The 21,841-nt window shown below is 42.7% G+C and overlaps 1 protein-coding gene across 2 annotated transcripts in view; it reads left to right on the forward strand.

Annotated features, from left to right (window-relative positions):
• The window catches only part of UBAC2 (UBA domain containing 2), a 164,891-nt gene that overhangs the window by 132,373 nt on the left and 10,677 nt on the right, over positions 1 to 21,841 (forward strand). For both annotated transcript variants that reach the window (XR_009498771.1, XM_059903104.1), the window contains exon 8: positions 19,124 to 19,246. Coding sequence is in view for 1 of the 2 variants with exons in the window: in XM_059903104.1 (XP_059759087.1) it covers positions 19,124 to 19,246 (123 nt within the window). In the remaining variant the exon portion in view is untranslated. The remainder of the gene's footprint in view (positions 1 to 19,123; positions 19,247 to 21,841) is intronic.

Below are 21,841 nucleotides of genomic sequence, written 5' to 3' on the forward strand. Positions count from 1 at the left end.
GTTGCACTTCCGAAGCAGCTGTAACATGCTCTGCAGCGAATACACCTCCGTGGCTCTAAAGGGCAGTGAGCAGTGTGACGGCTCTGCAGACCTTGCTTCATCTGGAGCTTACAGGGTCAGAGCACAGTATCCTGAAGTTCATCATCACAGTGACATGACCTTTCTGGACACTTCCACGGTGGTCACTACGCAGAAGCTTTTGGCTGACTGGCTTATGGACTCGTTGTGATGAGGGCTGAGTGGACCCTTTCTTCCAGCTCTCATCTCCCCCCACGGCAGAGCTTTCCCACTCCTCTGTACATTGATGTAGCAGCGGCGTGTCAGTCACACGCTGACTCTCCTCCCACCAGCTTCTCGCTCTCAGGTTCACTCCCCGCCCCGAACAGGGTTGCTGGCTCCAGGGTCGGTGACGTTGCCGCGTCATTTTGGTACTAGCAGCTGCGGATCATTTTCCACTGCTGGGACTGTTACGTAACTTTTCGTGGGTTTGTGCTTTATTCATTCACCGAGTAGCATTTGAATTCTTGAAGGACAGGGGCTGTGTGCTCCACTTATTTATGCCTCTTTTGGTTCCACTGCAGTGTGAAGCCCTGAGGGAGAAAATGGCGCTGCCCCGGCCTTCAGGAAGCCTGCAGCCCCTGGGGGAAGAGAGATGAGTCAGTACGAAGTGCTAGGTTTCTATTGGAGTTTGCACCAGCAGAAGAGTCCTGGTTCTCCCTGAGGGACTCAGCAAAGCCCTATGTGGTTGAGGGGAATCTGGAAGAGACCGGCGCTCACGCAGGCATTTCAGGCCTAGAGAACCGTGTGAGAAAAAGCACAAGGGCTTGAGACAGCTGTGGGAACACAAGTGATTGCATTTGCTTAAGTTCAGGGCTTCCCTAAGGAGGAAGCAGTGAAAGAGAGGCGGGGGACAAAGCCGAGGCCAGGACATCGGGGGTCTTGTGCTACACTGAGGAGTGTTTTTTCTTTCATCCTGCTAGAAGTAGTGAGTCAGTGAAGGCTTTAGGCAGAAGAGTAAGTTAGATTTGTCTTTAATAAAGATTACTTTGGGGACTTCCCTGGTGGCGCCCGGGTTCCATCCCTGGTCAGGGAACTAGATCCCACATGCATGCCGCAGCTAAGAGTTTGCCTGCCGCAACTAAGGAGCCCGCCTGCCGCAACTAAGGAGCCCGCCTGCTGCAACTAAGGAACCTGCCTGCTGCAACTAAGGAACCTGCCTGCCGCAAATAAAGTTTGCCTGCCGCAACTAAGGAGCCCGCCTGCCGCAACTAAGGAGCCCGCCTGCTGCAACTAAGGAACCTGCCTGCTGCAACTAAGGAACCTGCCTGCTGCAACTAAGAGCCAACGCAACCAAATAAATAAATAAGACTACTTTGGCCATGACACGAATACCCTTGAGAAAGCTGATACTGGAGGAAGAAGACCAGTCGGGAGGTGGTGAGGATTCTCTGAGTTCTGGTGGTGAGGCAGCGTGTCCTCACTGCATGAGACTACATGGCCACAGTCAAGCTCTGTGAGCCTCTGTGCGTTCACACCTCCAGAACAGTCACTGAAGTGCCCTGTAATGATGAACATTTGAACAGCAGGGTTGCTGCAGGAGTCTCTGTAGCTTCTTAGCATGGATTCCCCTCTTTGCTGGTCATGATGCCATCACGATAGAAAAGCAGAATGTAAATGAAAAGGGGAAGAAATTTGCAGTTAAGGAATCAACACTGGGTTGACAGGGAGATCTGTGCACAGTCTATCTAATAGGGTTGTCATGAGGATAAAATAATTTATGCAAAATTACTTGATATACCAGAAAGATCTGTCAAATATTAGTAATTCTGATTGCATTGGGGATCTGTTTTTGGGCTCTCAGGAAGTTTGAGAGAGAGTCCTGATTTAGGAGCTAACCGGATAGTTACTACTCTTTAAAACTTGTAACCTTTAGAACAAGGGTCAGTAGGCTATGGCCCATGGGCCAAACCCGATGCTAAGAATGGTTTTTACATTTTTAGTGGCTCTGTAAACACCTACATAATATCTTTGATTTTGCCTGTTGGTCTTCAAAACCTAAAACATTTACTACCTGACCTTTTACAGAAGAACTTTGCCCACCCGCTGCTCTAGAAGATTATGCAGCCAGCAGCTTTCCAAGCAGCTCTGTTTCCCGGGAAGTGTGTATTCTCTGAGTTGCGATCGTCTGTTACTTGTGTGACCACCATCCTCTCTGTTGGCTGATGGTGATAATGCCATCATATACCACAACATAAACTTGGTGATAAGACTTTCTAAGGTATTTCTGTAAAATCTCCATTTACTCTAGAAGTAGAATTACAGTGAAGCCCACTAGGAACACATCGTGCTTGGTATAAGCCAAGTGGGAATTTTGTCAACAAAGCAGTGAAGTCATTTGGTGCTCATTTTTTTCATTACCTCTTCACTTCCTCCGGCTGCCCGTGTTTCCTGATTGATTATCACCTCCGTTTTCAGTAACGAGCAGCTTATTTGACCTGCAAGGAGAGGAGATGTTGATGCCTACAGCAGCTCACCATTATTCACACATGCATTTCAGTTATTTTCTCAGTATTTGGTTGAATTGTTAGCTAAGTTTCTAAGTGAGGGTGAGGTGTATTCTCTCACCCTCACTTAGAAACATTTGTGGCTGTGAAAATTGTCTCTTTATCCACCCCAGCAAGCGTTGTTAGGTAACATCTAACATATACATTATTATGAGTCACATCTGCCTTGAAAATCATGCGAGTTCCTTTTATTAATCAAGGATTTTTAATTTAGTAAAATATCTTTAGTGTATTAAAAGTGCTCGCAGGTTCTCATTTTTTTTTAAGTTTTTTAATAACTTTATTGAGATCGAATTCACATACCATATAGTTCACCTCCTTAAAGAGTACAGCTCAGGGAATTCCATGGTGGTCCAGCAGTTAGGACTCCACACTGTCACTGCCAGGGCCTAGGTTCGATCCCTGGTCGGGGAACTAAGATCCTGCAAGCTGTGCGGTGTGGCCAAAAAAGAGAGTACAATTCAGTGAATTTTAGTGTACTCACAGAGTTATCCCACCATCACCACACTGAATTTTAGAACACTGGTATTACCTCAAAAAGAGACTCTTCCCATTAGCAGTCACTCCCCAGTCCTACCACCCACCTCGCCCTGAGCAACCACCCATCTATTTTCTTACTCTCTAGATTGGCCTATTCTGAACATTGAATCTAATCATATACTTTTGGGTCCTTTGTGAGGGGTGCCTTTCACATGGCCTCATGTTTCTGAGGTTTGTCCATGTGGCAGCAGGTCTGATTGTCCTTCATCCTGGCGGGTGCCACCCCATGGAGCCAGTGTCTGTCAGTGCCCCTTCATCTGGCTAGGTCTCTGAGGAAGCTGCTTACTCACCTCTTAGTTTCCATTAACATCCTTTCCACAAGATTTATTTAGTGTTCAGCCAGGCTCTGGGGAGTACCACAGCAGACAAGACAGCACAATCTTTCCTCTCCCTGAGCTGAGAGTAGGAAGAGGCAGTTACAGCAAAATGTCACGAGTCCTCTTCTAGGAGAAGCCCCTCACCCAGCCATGGAGGGTCAAGAAAGTGTGTCTGGAGTGGAGCCCTGAAAACTGTATACCTAAACCTGTGTGTGTGTGTGTGTTAGAAAAGGAGTCCACCTTGAATCCAAAGTGAGCACGTATGTGTGTGTCTGTGTGTCTGTGTGTGTCTGTGTGTGTGTGTATGTGTGTTTGTGTGTGTGTGTGTAGCAAAGGAGTCCACCTTGAATCCAAAGGGAGCACGTTCTCAGCCAAGATGAACCCAAGCAGCCTTGAAGACAGCACACAGGCACGTGGCGTGCTTCTCAGCACTTTTCCTTTTTAGCTTTGCTCTTTCACTTTTTCGTGCAATTTGATTTAAAAACCATCCTTTTCAAGTTGCTGTGCTGCCTTGTCAACAAAGCAATCTAATCAGTTAGAGTTAGTTCTTTTATGACTTTTTTCTTTTATGAGTATGAAGTGTATAGTATCAGGTGCGGAATAAGTTACTAGTGCTTGGTTGATAAAAATCTGCAAATTAAATGAAAATTAGGTGCAAGAACTCTATTTTCAAGTGAAATTAAAGCTAAGCTGTTTATCTCAATCTGTATCTCCTTGCAGAAACTACTGTTATGTTTTTGGTGCTCTTGTAGTTGGTCATACTGACCTTTTTGACAAAATTCAGAACAGAAAGATAGGATCAATATAAATTCTAATCCCTTTCCAAGGCTGACTCATTAAGTGACCTTGAGAAAATCATTTCTATTTTCCATTCTGCCGTGGTCTTCATGAGAAAGAAGAGTGTGGTTCAATCTCATGGTACTTAAGGAAACAAGTAAACGATGATGACATAATTGGTATTTTGGAGAGATAGAAGTTATCAGCAATCCTAATTCTTTTCATAATTTTTTATTTTCTCACTTATTAATTACTTTTTAAAACCATGAATGAATTTAGAGATGTAGCTTGAAGCAGACATAATGTCAAACAGGGGACTATTAGAAAAATTGTCCCTATAATCATTTTGTAAATTTTTCCTCCTCAAAAAAAGCCATCCCTGTGGGTTTTAAAACCAGAATACGATTCTAGTGCAGGACAGACCCCTGGACTACCTGTGAGTGACTCAGGAAAAATCCTTCTGATCCTCTCAAGAAGCCTTGAATTTCGTGGAACCCACCCCAGCTTCAGACCCTGCAGTCTTTCGCTGTGGGTGACAGATGTGACTTTGTGAAGAAAGCAGCAGGAGTACAGGAATTTCCAGACTCATGAGTCATGATCTCCTGTCCGAGATTAGAGCACAGATTAGCGATACCAAGATTTTTTTAAAAATCATACTTTTTTAAGTGATGGTGGTGTATGCACCCTTGTTGCGCCTGGATTCCCAGTGTGGGGTGAGGAGTGCAGGTGCAGGTTTCATTGGTAGTTCAGAGCGTGGGCTTTGGGCTGTGAGAGACCACTGTGAGAGTCAGCACTTCACTTCCACAAATCCACATTCCTCATTCGTGAACTGTCCATGGCTGCCGTCTAGTAGGGGTGGCTGCTCAAGGATCCTTGATCATTAGAGATGCTCGTTAGAGCTCCTTGATCAGTGCAGGTAACACTCATAAGCAGTACTGGAGGTTATAAAATGGAGGGTGACTAGGCCAGTGTCTGTCTGGGCATCCCTCCTGCAACAGCTCTGGCAGGAGGCCACTGGGCTTCTGCTGCAACAGTGAAGGTCTCTTTTTGAGAGAGAACTGCTTGGCTTTCAAGACATTCTTTAGTATACTGATTAGGAAGAAGCAACTAATAATTATTAGTTTAAGGATCATCTAGTCCAGTTTTCTGTTTTACAGATGAGGAAACCTAGACTCAGTGTTACATTCTCTTAGATTGGCAACTTGACCTAGTTCTGTAGAAGTTCAGCAGACAGGGAGACCAGTAAGGATTTAGATTGTCAAGAAAGAAGCCAGTTAGAGACACAAAACAAGAACTGGGCCCTGTACAAACCCTTAGGGCAGCAGATGGTCGTAGGGGACAGGGGAGGGCATTTTAGGTAACAGACGCGATTGGAGCAAATGTGGTCTGAATAAGTGAGGGACACAGTCAGTGGAAGGGACATGCAGGGAAGAGGTAAGAAATAGTTAGGATGAGGCTGGTTTTGGAGGACGTTCAAAACAGGACGGAATAATCTAGATGTGATGCAGTAAGATTTTCAGTTGAGGCAGTGGTGTTGTGAAAGGCCTTGGTGGGGTAACTCATGCATGACTCACCCGCCATGGTGTGCAGGTTGGATGGAGACAATACAGGCACACCTTGGAGATAGTGCAGGTTCGGTTCCAGACCACCGCATTAAAGCAAGTATTGCGATAAAGTGAGTCCCACGAATTTTTTGGTTTCCCAGTGCATATAAAAGTTATGTTTACACTACACTGTAGTCTATTAAGTGTGCAATAGCATTATATCTTTTAAAATGTATATACCCTAATCAAAAAATACATTATTGCTAAAAAATGCTAACCATCCTATGAGCCTTCAAGGAGTCATAATCTTTATGCTGGTGGAGGGTCTCGCCTCGATGCTGACGGCCGCCGACTGATCAGGGCGGTGGGTGCTGAAGGTTGAGGTGGCTGTGCAATTTCTTAAAATAAGGCCACAGTGTTGCTGTCACCCCCAAACAATTACAGCAGTAACGTCAGAGATCACTGATCGCAGATCACCCTAACAAATACAGTAGAAATGAAGAAGCTTGAAGTATTGCAAGAATTACCAGAATGTGACACAGAGACGCAAAGTGAGCAAATGCTGTTAGAAAAATGTCACCAATAGACCTGCTCAGTGCAGCGTTGCCAGAAACCTTCCGTTTGTAACGAATGCAGCATCTGGGAAGCACCATAAACCAAGGCCTGTATTAGTGGCAGTGATGTCATCTAAGAGGCTGTTGGCTTAATCTCAGAGGCAGACGACAAAGACTGAAACAGTGGCAGATGCCCTTGAAGGGGAAAATCGGTGGTACTTGAGAACTGGCCGGATTTGATGTATCGGGGAGAGAGTTGAGTCCAAAAGGGTCCCCGGGCTTTCAGGCGATGCTGTCCGCCCTGGCCCAGTGTTGGTTGAAGGACGAGTAAGGGAGTGAGAGGTGATCACTGAAGGGTGAAAATGAGTGACCACTCTGAGGGAGGAGATGTAAAAAGAGAGGGGAAACCCTGAGTAATCCCCAATCTCATTTTTAATAACAAGTTTCACCTCTTCTTCAAACATTTACTGGTAACAAGTACCAGAACTAATATTAATTTTGACTTTTATTTAGTAATTGCTGTGTAGAGCTAAGGTTAAGGAGCAAAAGAAATGACCAGAAAATTGGCCGACAAAGAAGGGAGGAAACAAAAGATGTAACGCAGACATCGGTCATCCCTGTGCCAAAAGGTGCTCTTTCCTTCATATTTTCAAGGAAGCTGTATCTTAATCCTGTGCAGTTCTTACTAACTTGTGTTCAGTGTTCACAAGCACGTAAATCAAATTAAGATAGTAAAAAAGCCTTAAAGCAAGAGAGAGGTGTCAGCTTCCTACAGCAGATGTCCCCAACCTGGGGAGCTCACTGCCCCTCCCCACCACTTCCTCCTCACAAGAGGCTGAGCGTTCCCATTCTCTACCAAAATCAAAACCAAACCTCCCCCCAAAAGGCGGGGACAGCTTTGATCCTGACTGCCCATGGCGGAGAAGGGCCCCTTAGAGGAGAGCCAGCCAGCCTTCGGGAAGCGTGGCAGACACGGGCGCTGTCTGGCTCAGCCCGTCCCCAACACTGCCCTCCTTCCTCGCCCCCCAGGGGCGGGGAGCCCATTGCCAGGGAGGATCCACCCTCCTTCCTCGCCCCCCAGAGGCGGGGAGCCCATCACCAGGGAGGATCTACCCTCCTTCCTCGCCCCCCCAAGGGGCGGGGAGCCCATTGCCAGGGAGAACCTGAAGCCTGCTGTTCTTTCTCCAGAGTCCTTTCCTCTGCCTGTTGTGAAAACCGTACCCATGTCTTGGGAGAAATAGGATCCGCTGTGGTGGGAGGCCCTGGCCTCTCAAGAGGCAAGTCATCACTCAACCCAGAGGACGCAGGATGCACGTCTGGTGGCGCGCACCAGTTGGAGCGTTCCTTGCAGGGAGCAGCAGTGGCCGAGCCTTTGAGTTGCGTGTTGGGCTGTGGCACAGATTCCTGGTGGTAGACTCTCTGGATGCCTCCTCACCGCCTCCCCAGTTGGGGAGGTGGTGGGAATGGGGTTTGTCTTGTTTTTCTTTCTTTTCCTTTGTTTTTGGGTTTTGCCATGAAGCTATTGCTGATGACAGCAGCCTCTGGCAATGTTTCTCTCCTCTGTATTGGTAGTGCTTATTGTTAGTTCTAAGTCTAATAAGATACCTCTCACGTAGCCCTTAGTCACACGCTGCATCTTCAGTGCCTCTTGTTTACTTTCTAATGTGCCTTTGTTTTGTCAACTCAGCTAAGCTCTTCCAGGGCCGTAGGAAATTAATCACTTCCCTGTGTGTCACAACGCTCTTTACTGGGCCCCAGTACAGTGCACTGCACGTGAGAGATAAAGGAATGAAGCCAAGCATATCCATAGTTACACTGCGAGCTGTAGCCGCCAAGGGGCACTCAGCAGCAGTCCAGTGCGTTACGGGTGCCCCCTTCTGCGAGGAGCCCCCATCTGCAGTCTCCCAGCAGTGGTCCTTTGAAACTACTGGTTCCTGTGTTAGAGGGAGAAGGTGCCTCGTGCCCTTAAAGACCATATCGGCCACGTGGTGTGCTCTGCTCTCTGAGCCTCCTTGCGTCATCCCCTCCTACCCTGTCCATCCTGACACTAGGGCCTGTATTACAACGAACTGTGGGGTCTTTGCTGAAGAAAATCCCATAGAACTTATCTCAGCAATATGCTTTGCTGTGTATTTGTCCACGATTTAGTCATTCAGCAGATATTTCTTACGTACTTGAATATGCCAGGTGGCAGGCAAGGCTGGGTCTACAGAGAGAAGATGAATAATCTCAGCCTTCGTGGGGCTTGTCACCTGCTGTGAGATTCCTGCCAGGGAGCATGTCGCTGAAGTGTAATGTACCAAGTGCTGTCCTTGCAAAGGTGCAGTGAGATGTGAGGGTACACGGGGGGAGTAGAGAGGCCTCCCGGGCAGGAGCCGAGAATGTGAGGCCGGAGTGGTGAGGAGAACCATTGGAACGGTAAACAGGAGGCTGGCAAGCCCTGGTGAGAAACCTGAATTGCATCCTAAAACCAATAGGGACTTGAGTAGTATTAAAGAAGAATATCTACGATTATCTGAAAAGGCTCCTAATATACTCCGATTTTTTTTCTAACTATATATCTATACGTGGCTAGATTTTTTTATATACTTCAGAAGCCAGAGTAGCGTGTAACAGAATTGACTGCAGAAGCAGATACGAGAATCCAACTATATTCCGTTAAGTCACACAAAAAAAGTTTACAAAAATAGAAAATAATGACATTCTTCTCATTAATTATTTTTCTGTTTTGGAAAACTTTTTTTATAAAAGTATGTTAGCAAGTAGTGATTTTGCGATTGCTATTAATGAAGAAAAAAAGTATTTTAAGATTAATGAAAAGGCAATGGGGAACCATTGAAGAGTTTTTAAGTAGAGAGGTGACATGATGAGATTTTTATCTCAGGAAAATCACTCTGAAGCCATGCCCGCCCTTGATGGCGATCTAAAATAGGACAGTGAGGGGCTTCCCTGGTGGTGCAGTGGTTGGGAGTCTGCCTGCCAATGCAGGGGACACGGGTTCGAGCCCTGGTCTGGGAGGATCCCACATGCCGCGGAGCAGCTGGGCCCGTGCACCACAATTACTGAGCCTGCGCATCTGGAGCCTGTGCTCCAACAAGAGAGGCCGCGATAGTGAGAGGCCCGCGCACCGCGATGAAGAGTGGCCCCCGCTTGCCACAACTAGAGAAAGCCCTCGCACAGAAACGAAGACCCAACACAGCCATAAATAAATAAATAAATAAATAAATAAATAAATAAATAAAATAAAAATAAAATAGGACAGTGAGAGTCAGGGTGGAGAGAAATGGATGGATTCCAAAGGTATTTAGGAGTCATAATTAACAGAGCCTGGTGAGCTGGCTTGTGCTGTGGATGGACATTGATGTCATGCCCCAAGATTGGGGACAGAGGAAGAGGTACGGGGTTGACAATGAGTGTTGTTTGGGATGCGCTCCATTTGACATGTCTCTGGAACACCTAAGGGGAAGCGTCAGGAGAGCTGGTCGTGTGGCTCTGAGGGGCAGCACCTGGAGGGGGAAAGCGGGTAGGAGTCCCCACCACACGCAGGGAGACTAAAACCCTGGGGGCAGACGTGGAGAGAGAAGAGGAATAATCCTAACAGAACCTTAAGGGACACCAGCGTATAAAGGACATGAACCGGAGAAGGCGTCTCTGAGGGGCGCTCAGGGTGTGACCAGATGGCTTGAAAGACCAAGAAAGTGTGATTCCACAGAAGCCAGAGAGGGGTGCCGGGAGGGGCACGGTAGGGCCCAGTGCAGCCAGGGGTCAGGGCAGGCGGAGAGCGGAGGAGGAACCACTGATCAAGCAGAGGGTGTTACGAGTAACCTGGAAGAAAAAGAAAAAGCAATTTAATGGTTAGGATACCAGACTGGGAGCTTCTAGAAGGCACAGACATTGTCTTAGTTCTCTTTTTAGCTTCATGGCTTCAGGTACTTCCAGGTACTTGAGTAGACACTCAATAATTCTGTTGATTTTACCTTGACTGATGCACCTGAAACAATCTGGTCTCCTCTGCGTCTGAACTCCGTGGTAGCCCGTCCCCAGTGTAAACTGCTCACATTAAATGTACAAGTATCGCCTTAGGGTCTGTGGCGGAACTTCCCGACCACTGTGTCACGGTCACAGATGGCCTGATGAGGTATTGATCCCCTCAGCCTTTGGGGCATCTGGGAAGAGCCTGAAGCTGCCAGGCTGGTTGCATGCAGCTTTCTCTGTCCTGTGTGTCACACAAATATATCTTTCTGTGTGTGCCATGACGTGGAAAAAACTGGACAGCCATGGTCTATAGCAGGGTGTGTAGTTCCTGTATAGGTGCCACCTCGCCTCCTCCGTGCCCAAGGCGGGTATCACTAAGCAGTCATGTCACTGTTTCCTGATGCACCCGTACCCTCCCCCAGAATCTTCCCGACATGGTCCGCGGGCAGCCACAGACAGTGCCGTGGAGGTGGCCCCACCTGCTTTACAGTTCAAAACCTAGCACTCTGATAAAGGGTTTCAGATCACCAAAGATGGAGAATAAAGGATGCATTTTTCTTCCCAGTGACTGACCTTTTAAAAATAAGATGAGGATGCTTTTAGAAAGAATTTTAACTGTTCTAAACCATCACATTCATTGTGCCTGCTCTGAAATCATTCTTGGCTGGGGGTTCAGCTCAGGCTGCACTGAGCTGAGAGCTGTGCTGGCCACCTGGGGTGTTTCATGCAAATCTTACCCCCAGTGCAGCTCTCCAGGGTGCTATAGTCTAGCTGGGAAGACAAGAAATACCACTGTAAGATACAATGCAAATATTAGATAGTAATAATAGCTAATATATATATGTAATATGTAATAAGTTAGACGTTTTCGAGCTCTGTTTTAAATGCTTTACATATATTAACTCATTTATTTCTCATATCCTTATGACGTGAGTGTAGTTATTATTCCCATAATACAGATGAGAAAACTGAGGTTCAGAGAAGTTTAAAAAAAACAAACTGAAGCCTAAGGTTACATAATAAGTGGCAGAGCTGAGATTTGAACCCAGGTATTTTGGCTCTGGAGACTGCTCCCAGTCACGCAGCATCCTCTGTTTTTGTTCCTCTGTTATTTCTCCTTAGCATTGCTTTGGCCCTTGAAGTAGGAATAAACCCATTCTCAGTCCCCTGTCTTTGAACAGGCTGACAAAAATGCCTGATTCTCCTCTCCATTGTTGAAATCATCCTCACCCTCTAAAACTCAGCTAAGCCCCCATCCTCCTTGAAGCTCTACCCCCGAGCTTTGGCTATGCCCTTTAACTGATGCCTTGTGGCTTCCTTCCTGGTTATAGACCATCTTGCCTGCTTCTGGCTTTTCCCTTTCTGGATGTCATGCCTTCCCCGAGGAGATCAGGAGCTCCACGGGAAGCAAGGACCAGACCGTGCACCTTGCTCCTCTCTCCCATGGGAGCTGCAAGTGCCCCAGAGAACCCTGGGGGGCTCTTCTGATCAGGCTTCTCGGTATAGACACTGCCTGACCTGATCGTCCCTTCAGAAACCCGCCAAGGCCTTTAGAGGTGGAGTTCTACTCCATGTGACCTCCACCTGATGAACCGTTAACAAACGTTTACTGCTCTCAGTTGGAAAATTAGTTGTTTATTAATTTTCACAAGAAATTTTACTTCATTTGAAAATCTCCTTACAACTAATAACATAAAATGGCTGTTCAAAATGCAAGCTGTTTCCTTCTTCCTCTTTTGAATATGTGGTTATTGCTTTTGAAGAAGACAAAGTGAAGGAAGCGTTTCCTGTTTGCAGAGGCTCACGCTGAACCTACAGAAAGAGCAGATTAGTGTCAAAACATCCCAGAACCTAGAGCTCCTGTAACTTTCTGCTTTTTAAGCACTTTTTTACTATCACAGCTTGGGGTTTAGTTTTGTTTTGTTTTGCCTACTCTTTCCCTCTCACTCCCTCTGAAGAATAAAATGTTACAGAATCAGCCAGAGGTTCATTCCTCTTCCCACTGTTCCATAGCAGGTGTGTCGTGTCTGATGCTTTTGTATGGTATCCACTGCCGGTGCGTGTTTGTATCTTCACCACCTGTGAGTATGTATCAAGGCTTCTCAGCCTGGACACTGGGGCATTTTGGTCCAGGCCATCCTTTGTCGCAGGGTCTGTCCTGTGCCGCATAGGATGTTCAGCAGCATCCCTGGCCTCTACTCGCTAAATACCAGCAGCACCACCTTCCTGTCCCCAGCCTCCCACCCCCAACCCAAGACAACCAAAAATGCCTCCAGACATTGCCAAATGTCCCCTGGGAAGCAGAATCACCACTAATATATATACATATTTATATTTATAGTTATATACTATGTATATGTAAACTATCCGTAAAATAGTTTAAATAGTATACTATTCTAAATATTTTTAAATTTATGTAAATGGTATTGTATATACATATTCTTATACAACTTTCTTTGTTCATTTTATTTTTGAGATTTATCCATTAGATCTAGTTCATTTATTCTAGCTGCACATATATAATAGAACCACTTAATAATTTATTTCCCTCTTTAGGGACAGTTGAATTTTTTACATTTGCTTACTTAATATTATAATCAGTGCTTCACAGAATATCCTCATAAATGCCCCATTAGGCACTCATAGCTCCCTGGAGATGAAATTGCTAGATCATAGAACATCCTCAGTTTTACTAGAGCTTGACACATTGTTCTCTAAAATGTTTGTGCCAATTTAAACTCCCATCAACAATATATGGAGTTCCCATTTCCTTCACATCATCCGTATCCTTGGTATTGTTAGACATTTTATTTTTGCCAGTCTTACAAGTATGAAATGACTTATTGCTGTTTTAATTTGCATTTCCTAATGCTAGTGGGGTTGAACATCTTTTCTTACGTTTATTGACTCAGGGTTTCCTCTTCTGTAAATTGTTTATTCATATACATTATCTGCTTTTCTCTTGTATTATTTATTTTTTCTCATTGATTCTTTACATATTCTGGATGCTATTTTGTCAGTTATATGTTACAAACATTTTCTCTTAATCTGGCAAAGTCACTGTACTTTGCCTTCTAGCTTTATTTTTAATCTGTACTTTGCCTTCTAGCTTTATTTTTTTTTACTTTGTACTTAATCTGTACTTTGCCTTCTAGCTTTATTTTTTTTAATCATACAAAAGTTCTTGTTTGTAGTAATTGTTAGCAATCCTTTTTTATGATTGATCCTTTATATTTTTGTTTTAGAAATCCTTTCCTATCCCAGCAACATAAAGAATGTCTCTTATTTCTTCTAAAATTTTTAACAGTTTAGCTTTCCAGATTTAAATCTTTAACCTATGGGGTTTATTTTATTTTATTTTATTATTTTTTTATATTTAGTCATCTTGGCTGGTTTAATCACATTGTTGTTGTTTATTTTTTGACTGCACGACGTGGCGTGTGGGATCTTAGTTCCCCGACCAGGGATCGAACCCGCACCCCCTGCGTTGGAAGCATGGAGTCCTAACCACTGGACTGCCGGGGAAGTCCCTGTGGGGTTTATTATAAAATAAATTTGTTTTTGTATAAGATATGAGGTAAAGGTCAAATTTTATCTCTTTTTTTAAATTAATTTATTTATTTGGCCACACCGCACAGCATGTGGGATCCTAGTTCCCCAATCAGGGATCAAACCCTTGCCCCCTGCATTGGAAGTACAGAGTCCCAACCACTGGACCGCCAGGGAGGTCCTCTCTTTTTCCATCTCTATAACCATTTGTCCTAGTACTGTTCATTAAGTGGTGTGTCTTTTTCCTGCTGACTTACAATGTCTCCTCCATCATATACCAAGTGCCCATGTTTACTTTTGATTTGTTGACTGTCTCTCCTGTTTCTTTGCCCTGTTTACCTATCATGTGCTAATACCGTCCTACTTTAATTCTTGTAGTCTAACAGTAAGTCCTAATAACTAGTAGAAAAAAAACCCCTCCCTTATACTTCTTGAAAATATTCAGGTCTAGTTTTGACCCTTAACTTGAGGTTGTCTCGTTCAACCAAAACACACACACACACACACACACACGCGCGTGTGCGCACACTTGTGAGTTTTGAATATATACCCATTAGGAATAGGTTTAGCTCCATATGACAGAAAACACAAAATCACAGAAACCCAAACAAGGCAGAAGTTTGTCTCGTGTAAAAGAAGTCAGACGTTGATAGCCCCGAGCTGGTGGGGCCCCTGCATGAAGTTGCGCCCCGAGGCTCCTTTTCTCTGGCTCTTGCCCTGTCCTCAGCCCGCCTGGGCTCCAGGAAGGAGGAGGAAGCAATGAGGAAGGGTGCATCCCTCCCTTTAAGATCTCTTCTGGAGCTGGGTGAGGGAAGGATGGATTGGGAGTTTGAGATTAACGGATGCAGACTAAGTTATATAAGATGGATACACAACAACGTCCTACTGTAGAGCACAGGAAACTATATTCAATATCCTGTAATAAACAATAATGGAAAAGAATATGAAAAAGAATATATATATGTAAATCAACCACACTTCAATAAGATAAATTTTTTAAAAAACTTAACTCATTTAAAAGAAATAGAAAGAGATCTCTTCTGGAGGTCCCAGATGCCCTTTTTGCTTGCATACCATTGGCAGAACTGAGTCCTCATGGGGGAAGCTGAGAAATGTACTAACTGTGCGTCACCCCCCCCAAAAAAAGTCCTATTTTTAAAGAAAAGGGAATGTGGATATTGAAAGTCAACCAGCAGTCTCTGCTACAGCCTGGAACAGGCAGAGTGTGAAAAGATGACAGACAGTACTGAGTCTTCCAGGCAGGAATGTGCTGTCTTTCCACTTATTTAGGTCTTCTGATATCCTTCAATCAAGTTTACCATTTTTCATAGAGATCTTGCAAATTATTTGTTAGATTTAATTCCTGAGTACCTAATGGTTTTTATCTCTCTTTGTAAATAGGAATTTTTTGCACTTATATTTTCTCAGTGATCGCAGGCAAGGGATGTTAGTGATTTTTTTTATTTTGTACTCATTGGTTCTCATTTTCTAGGTAGACAGGCATCATGTGTGATGACAGTTTCTCCCTTTCCATCCTTCTGCATTTTCTTTCACAGGTGGTTGGTTTCATCCTCATTATGCCGTGACTCTTGTTGAAAGCAAGTGGTGATAATAGGCATTCTTGTCTCTTCATCAAGTTTTATCAAATTATTTTTATATCTGTTGAGTGTGAACATTTGGTTTTCCTCCTTTAATCTGTTAATGTGTGAATTACATTACTATATTTTCTAAGATTCCTGAGGTAAATCCTAATATAGTACATCATAGTGGATAAGATGATGATCTTTTTTGAACATTGTTGGATTGAGTTTGCTAAGCTTTTATTTAGGATTATTGCATCTGTCCATAAATGAAAAATAGATTGTTTTATAATTCTTCTTTCTCATAATAGCCTTCTCTGATTTTTGGAAACAGCGTTATATAGCCTCAAAAAATTAGGTGGGGAGCTCTTCTTCTTTTCTGTTCTCTAGAACAACTTGTGTAAGATGGCAGGTCCTCAAAATTTTCATAGACTTCACCAGTAGATTTTTGGTAGGTAGATTTTTAAGTATTATTTCAATTACATTAATGGCTAAAAGTCTAATCAGGTTTTCTATTTCTTTTTGTAACTTTCCATTGAAGTATAACATACAGAAAAGTTAGCATTATATAAAAGTAATCATACAAATGTACTTTTTTGTGTTTATTTTATTTAACATTTTATTTGAGAGATTTAGCCATATTGTTGCATACAATTGTAGTTTGTTCATTTGAACTGCTATATAATACTACCTCATGTGAATATACTATAATGTATCCATTCTACTTAATGGGCATTTGGGTAGTTTCCAGTCTTTGAGGATTGCATACAACACTGCTGAGAACATTCTGGTCCCTGCCCTTGGTGAACATGTGTTTGCATTTATGTTGTCCAGGAGTGGAATTTGCTGAGGCATCCACGTATGTGCAGCTTTAGTCAATGCTCCCGAACAATTTTTAAAACTGATTACCAATTTCTATTCCTTCTTGAGTTTTGGCAAGTTACGTTTTTCTAGAAAATTGTCTATTTCATCAAAGTTATTAGCACAAATAAAGTATTCTTATTTAATATCTGTCATTATGTTCCTTGTGTTATTCCTAATATAATTTGTGCTTCTTTCTTTGTCTTTTCACTAAGCATCAGGTTTATTCATTTTATTTGACTTTTTCAACAGTCAGCATTGGGTTTTCATTGATTCCTTCTGTTGTGTCTCTGTTTCCCACTTTATTAACATTTGCTCTGTACTTCATTCTTACCAGTTTCTTTAGACCATTGTTACCTTCTCTAACTTCTTAAATTGTATTTAACTGTTTAATTTTCAGTCTTCATTTTCTTTAAGCTCAATATTTTAAAATTACATCAACTACTTAATTATATCCCACAAGCTTTGATTGGTAGTAGTCTCAATTTTATTCACTTTTAGATATCTTCTAACTTCCATTATGATTTTTCATTTTTGATCTCAAATGTGTGCATTTTTGTTTTATATTAATTATAATTTTGATATTTATTTTTAGTTGCATTATAGTCAGAGAATATAGTCTGTATAATATTTATGTTTTGGTATTTGTGGACATTTCATATAGGACTTAGTGCACTGTCACTTTTTTAATAAATAATTTACTTAGAAAAGAATGTATATTCTCTAAAAATTGAGTGCAGGCTATATATGTCCATCTAGACAAACTTGTTATTTATGTTCTGTATTGTTATTAATTGTCTGTCTGCTTGATCTATCAGTATATGCTGAAAATTAAATATATGTCTAGACGTTTCCACTTCACTTGTAATTTTGTTAAATTTTACTTTCTGTATTTTGATGCTGGCATGTTATATATAAATAATATCAATGTATCTTAGTGATTTTATCCCCAATAATGCCTCTTTTGCCCTTGAGGTCTATTTATTTGACATGAATATAGCAACATCAGTTTGCTTTAATATTTCTTTTTCCATCTCTTTACATCAACTTGTCTATGTCTTTATATTTTCAGTTTGTCTGTTGTTGGGTTGGGGGGAATGGGAGAGATTTCAAAATTGACAATCTCAGCCTTTCAGCTTGTGAGTTTGTCAATGTATATTTAGTGTGATCATTAATATATTTGAATTTATTTCTACCAGTATCTCTCCAGAACAGTTTTGCATAATATCTCTATTTTTAGTTTCCCTATTTTTTAAAAAAACTATCTTTTTTTTTATAGCGTCCTATTCTTTTTTTTTAACTCCTGTATCTCAGTCATCTTAAAACTTCTAATTTTATGGTTTTTTTCAGAATGTTGTAAATTTAAGTTCTTGGGGATCTAGTCCTCCTATTTATTGTACACACTGACTCTTGCTCATGATGGGTTTTTTCCTCATGGGTTTTGTAGTTTGGGGTCCGAGTCTTCCCCCACTGGAGCTGTATCTATGAATCCCATCTAATTCCAGGATGAGAGAGTGTCTCTCCAGAGTAACTTTAGATTTACTTCTGCTTGGCTCCTTAGGTGTATCCATCTCCAATCCCAGAACGAATTTTATGTACTTTTCGATGGGTTCTTAGAGCAGATATGTGGTGTAACTTGAACCCCAAATTTCCCTGCAGTTCTCACCTCTCAGGCAGACCGAGATTCCTGCTCCCTCCCTCAGGAAAATCTGCTCTTTGGTTGGTTTTTTTCTCATCCTCTCTCACTGGAGGTGCTGCCATTTGAGGTTGTGCCTTTAAGGAGGTAATGAGCTTAAAGTCACTGCCTCTTTCAGACCCAAGGCCTCCTCTCCTGAACCCAAATAGGTGATAAAACCCAAGTAGCTCTGGATTAGCAGGATGTGCTCCCCCCTCACACTCCATCCTCTCTTCTTTACTGCCCTGGTTTTCCAGAGCTTGTTTCTGGCATCTTGGGGCCTCCATCTTCCCTTTATGTTCAGCTATGCACATGAAATATTTTTAAATTTTATCTAGCATGTTTAGGTATTATAATTTTCCTATATTATAATAGGAAAAATTTTAGGTTTTCTTAGTCTCTAAATCTTCCAGAACTAGAAGGCATCTAGAAACAGATTTAAGTTGATAAATTTAAAAGGCGGCATATAGGCAAAAACGTCAGTTTTTTAAAAGCATCATGCAGTGCACATGTTTTCTTCACATAGTGGCTTTTTTTCATTGATGACATAGAAAAGGCAAGAAATGACATCGCCACCAATGTGAAGTTATCCATAAAGCCACACAGAGGACAGGTGTGAACCTCTTGTCCCTGCGTGTAAGGTTTACCTTTACATTCCCGAGCCTGTCCCCCAACCTGGGTTTTATCTCCGCCTGCAGTCTCTCTCTGTGGACCTTGCTCAGAATTTACTCAAATTTTAAAAAAGAACAGGAACAGGGAGAAGGGGAGCTGGAGGAGAAAGGAGGGAGGAGCAACATTTTAAAGAGCTGCTGAAGGAAGCTCCAGGTTTCTGGTCGCCTGCCCTGAATTTGCCTCCTCTCGTGTCTTCCCGAGTCCAGCGGAGTTGGGACAGTGTCGGTGGGGACACCATGGGGCTGAGGGTAGGAGTGACTGCATGTGTCTTCCACTGCCTTCTGGAGTCAAATTGCACAGATCCCTTTGGCAGTAGCTGCTACCTTCTTTTCTCTCTGTGCACCTATTGCAGGCTGCTGATTTTAGCCTATTGATTCAGCTTGCACACAGCAGGTCCATCTGACATTTTATTTCCAGTCTGCATCTGTGACTGCATTGCAAGAGAAAGCTCTTTAGTGCGTCACGATGTTTCTGCTCCTCCCGTGTCTGAACGCTGTGCATTGATCTCTTTGTAGGGAGGAATGATCAACTGGAACCGTCTTTTCCCTCCTCTACGTCAGCGACGAAACGTAAACTATCAGGATGGTCGGCAGTCTGAGCAACAAGCGTCCCCTCCTCTAGAGGTTTCGGAGGAGCAGGTAATCGGAAACACCTGGTACTTACCCTAAACCCATGCTTCACACTCCAAGCAGTTTTGGTGAACGAGACTTGAAAGAAATCAAGCATATAAATACAAAGGTTTTGATATCAGGTAAACCACCACCTACACCAGTGATAGACACTTGGGCCCTTTATTGGCTACTGTGGGTCTTATGAGTTTGAGGAAGGCATAATTTGAAACAAAAATGCGTTGTGATCGCTTATTTTTAAATCTGTGATATTTCATGTTTACTGAAGTTGGTTCACGACGCAGGCTGGGAGAGAAGGAGGCAGAAGGACAGGGAGCTTCTCTGTTTGTGTGGTTTTCACTTAGGAACCAAATTAATGTTTTACATACTGAAAAAGCAAATCAACAATGGGGACGATCATAAAACTAAAAGGACACTGAAATAAATGTTCCAGCTGTATCTTAAGTGAATAATATAATCGAAAGGGAGAGGGAAAATTAATTTCGGTAACTTTTGAACGTAATATGCCCTCTTAAAAAAAAAAAGAACTGCAAACCTCAAACTCTTCATGGGTTTATTTTTCATGGTGGTATGAGTACAGCAATTCTGAAATTATATTGTATGTATTGTAGATTAGAGGAAACGAGGAAATAGGATGATCTAAAGGGACAGGATGTATGCAGCTTAATCTCAGGTGGCTCAGGAAAAATAAATGGGAGTGTGTGTATGTGTGTGTGTGTGTAGACAGAAAGCAACTGTGGCAAAGTAATAATTGGTGAATGTGGATGAAGAGTAATTGGGTTCTTTGTGCTCTTCTTGAAATTTTTCTAGAAGTTTGTAATTATTTCACACTAGAAAGTTTTTGAAAATCTAAGCTAGTAGGTTGAGAGCACTTCAGTAACAACCCTTTTAAATTTCATTCTGCAAATGTTGCTTTCTTCTCATAAAAGCAAATCAAGGTCAGTGTTTCATAGAGAGTCACCCCATGCACTTTCCCCATCCCCTGTTCCCAGAGCCAACAAAAGCCAGTCCGATCCAAGGCACTCGGTCTCTGTGGCAAAGCTGTACGTATCCTGGCTTTTTCTGGGACTCAGGAGGGGCCTCTGGGCAGGGCGCCCACTGGCACCTCTGGGTTAGGCCACCACAAGTGAGAGAAACCAATGGAATATGCCTGGCGAGCTGACCCAACCCCTCACCCTTAACTTCTCAGCTCAGACTCATCCTTTGAGCAACTCGTTAGGGTTGAGAGATGGATTAAGGAGCCATAGTTCTCTTCCACCTCCATTAGCGAATTTCCAAAAAACTGTTAGCCCCACGATTAGAAAATAAAGCCGAGTAACTCAGCATTTATAAGGCATTTATAATAACAGATTAAAAAATAAACTAATACTCTCAAATTCAGGTGAAAAGAAATAAAGTTCTGTTATATTACTGTTTCCTTGATAGAACCCAGGTCACATCCCTCACAGCAGAGCAGCCGTTAACGATAGAAAGTATTTAAAGGTGAAATAGTTCTTAGTTTTGACACTTGAGGGAAAAAAAGTGTCAAAAAATGAAAACAAGGTGAATGTGTGCAATTGAAGTCTTTAGGGTTTTTTTTTTTTAAATGAATCATTCTCCTTGATCCTCCCAGAATGACGAGAGCGAGGTTAACATGATGTCGGTATCAGTTCAAAATATCCTTTACTTCTTCTTGGCTCTGTTATGAAAAGATGTAAATACATGAGAGGTTGTTTTTAACATGCTTCCTTATTCATTGACTTTTCTAAATCTTGTCTTTTCTCTTTCTTGATTATCCTGAAATGGCCTTACAGACTGCCCCCGCATTAAGACATGGAGGTCCCCCTCAACATTATTTCTGTAGACTCTCAATAATTTTTGTGTTAGGTGCTCGAGAGACTGTAAAAGAGAAGAAAGACGTTGTTCTTACCTCAAGACATTTACAGTAATGTTTACAAATGTATAGTTACATATAATCTCTTGGTTAGTTGGAGGCTAGACACTGTCTAAAATATTATTTGGGGTTTCCTTGGTGGCACAGTGGTTGGGAATCCGCCTGCCAATGCAGGGGACGCGGGTTCGGGCCCTGGTCCGGGAGGATCCCACATGCCATAGAGCAGCTGGGCCCGTTTGCCACAACTGCTGAGGCTGCGCTCTGGAGCCCACACTCCACAGCGGGAGGGGCCCCCCCAGTGAGAGGCCCCGCGCACCGCGACGAGGGGTGACCCCCGCTCATGGCAACTGGAGAAAGCCCGCCCGCAGCAACGAGGACCCAATGCAGCCAAAAATAATTAAATAAATAAATATATTTTTTTTAAACAATTATTTGTTAGTAACATTAAGATAGTTTGAATTAACAAAACCTTTTTATGCTTCATTTTTCAATTAGATGTGCTGTACTTTATTTAAATATCAGTCATGTGATTTTAATGCATTTAAGAAACTTAGTAATTTTCTAAACCAAGGAAAAGAGAAATGATTATTTGAGTTTTTTCTGATGTGAGCAAATACTTCAGGAATTTTAGTGAAAGTTATTTAAGATAGGAAATGTAGTCCATCTATTTTGAAAACAAAGAATATTCTAAGAAAGAATGTGCATCCCCTGTTAAGTCTAGTAAGACTCTA

Source organism: Balaenoptera ricei, chromosome 18 (genome assembly GCF_028023285.1).
Source record: "Balaenoptera ricei isolate mBalRic1 chromosome 18, mBalRic1.hap2, whole genome shotgun sequence".
NCBI classification, from domain to species: Eukaryota; Metazoa; Chordata; class Mammalia; order Artiodactyla; family Balaenopteridae; genus Balaenoptera; species Balaenoptera ricei.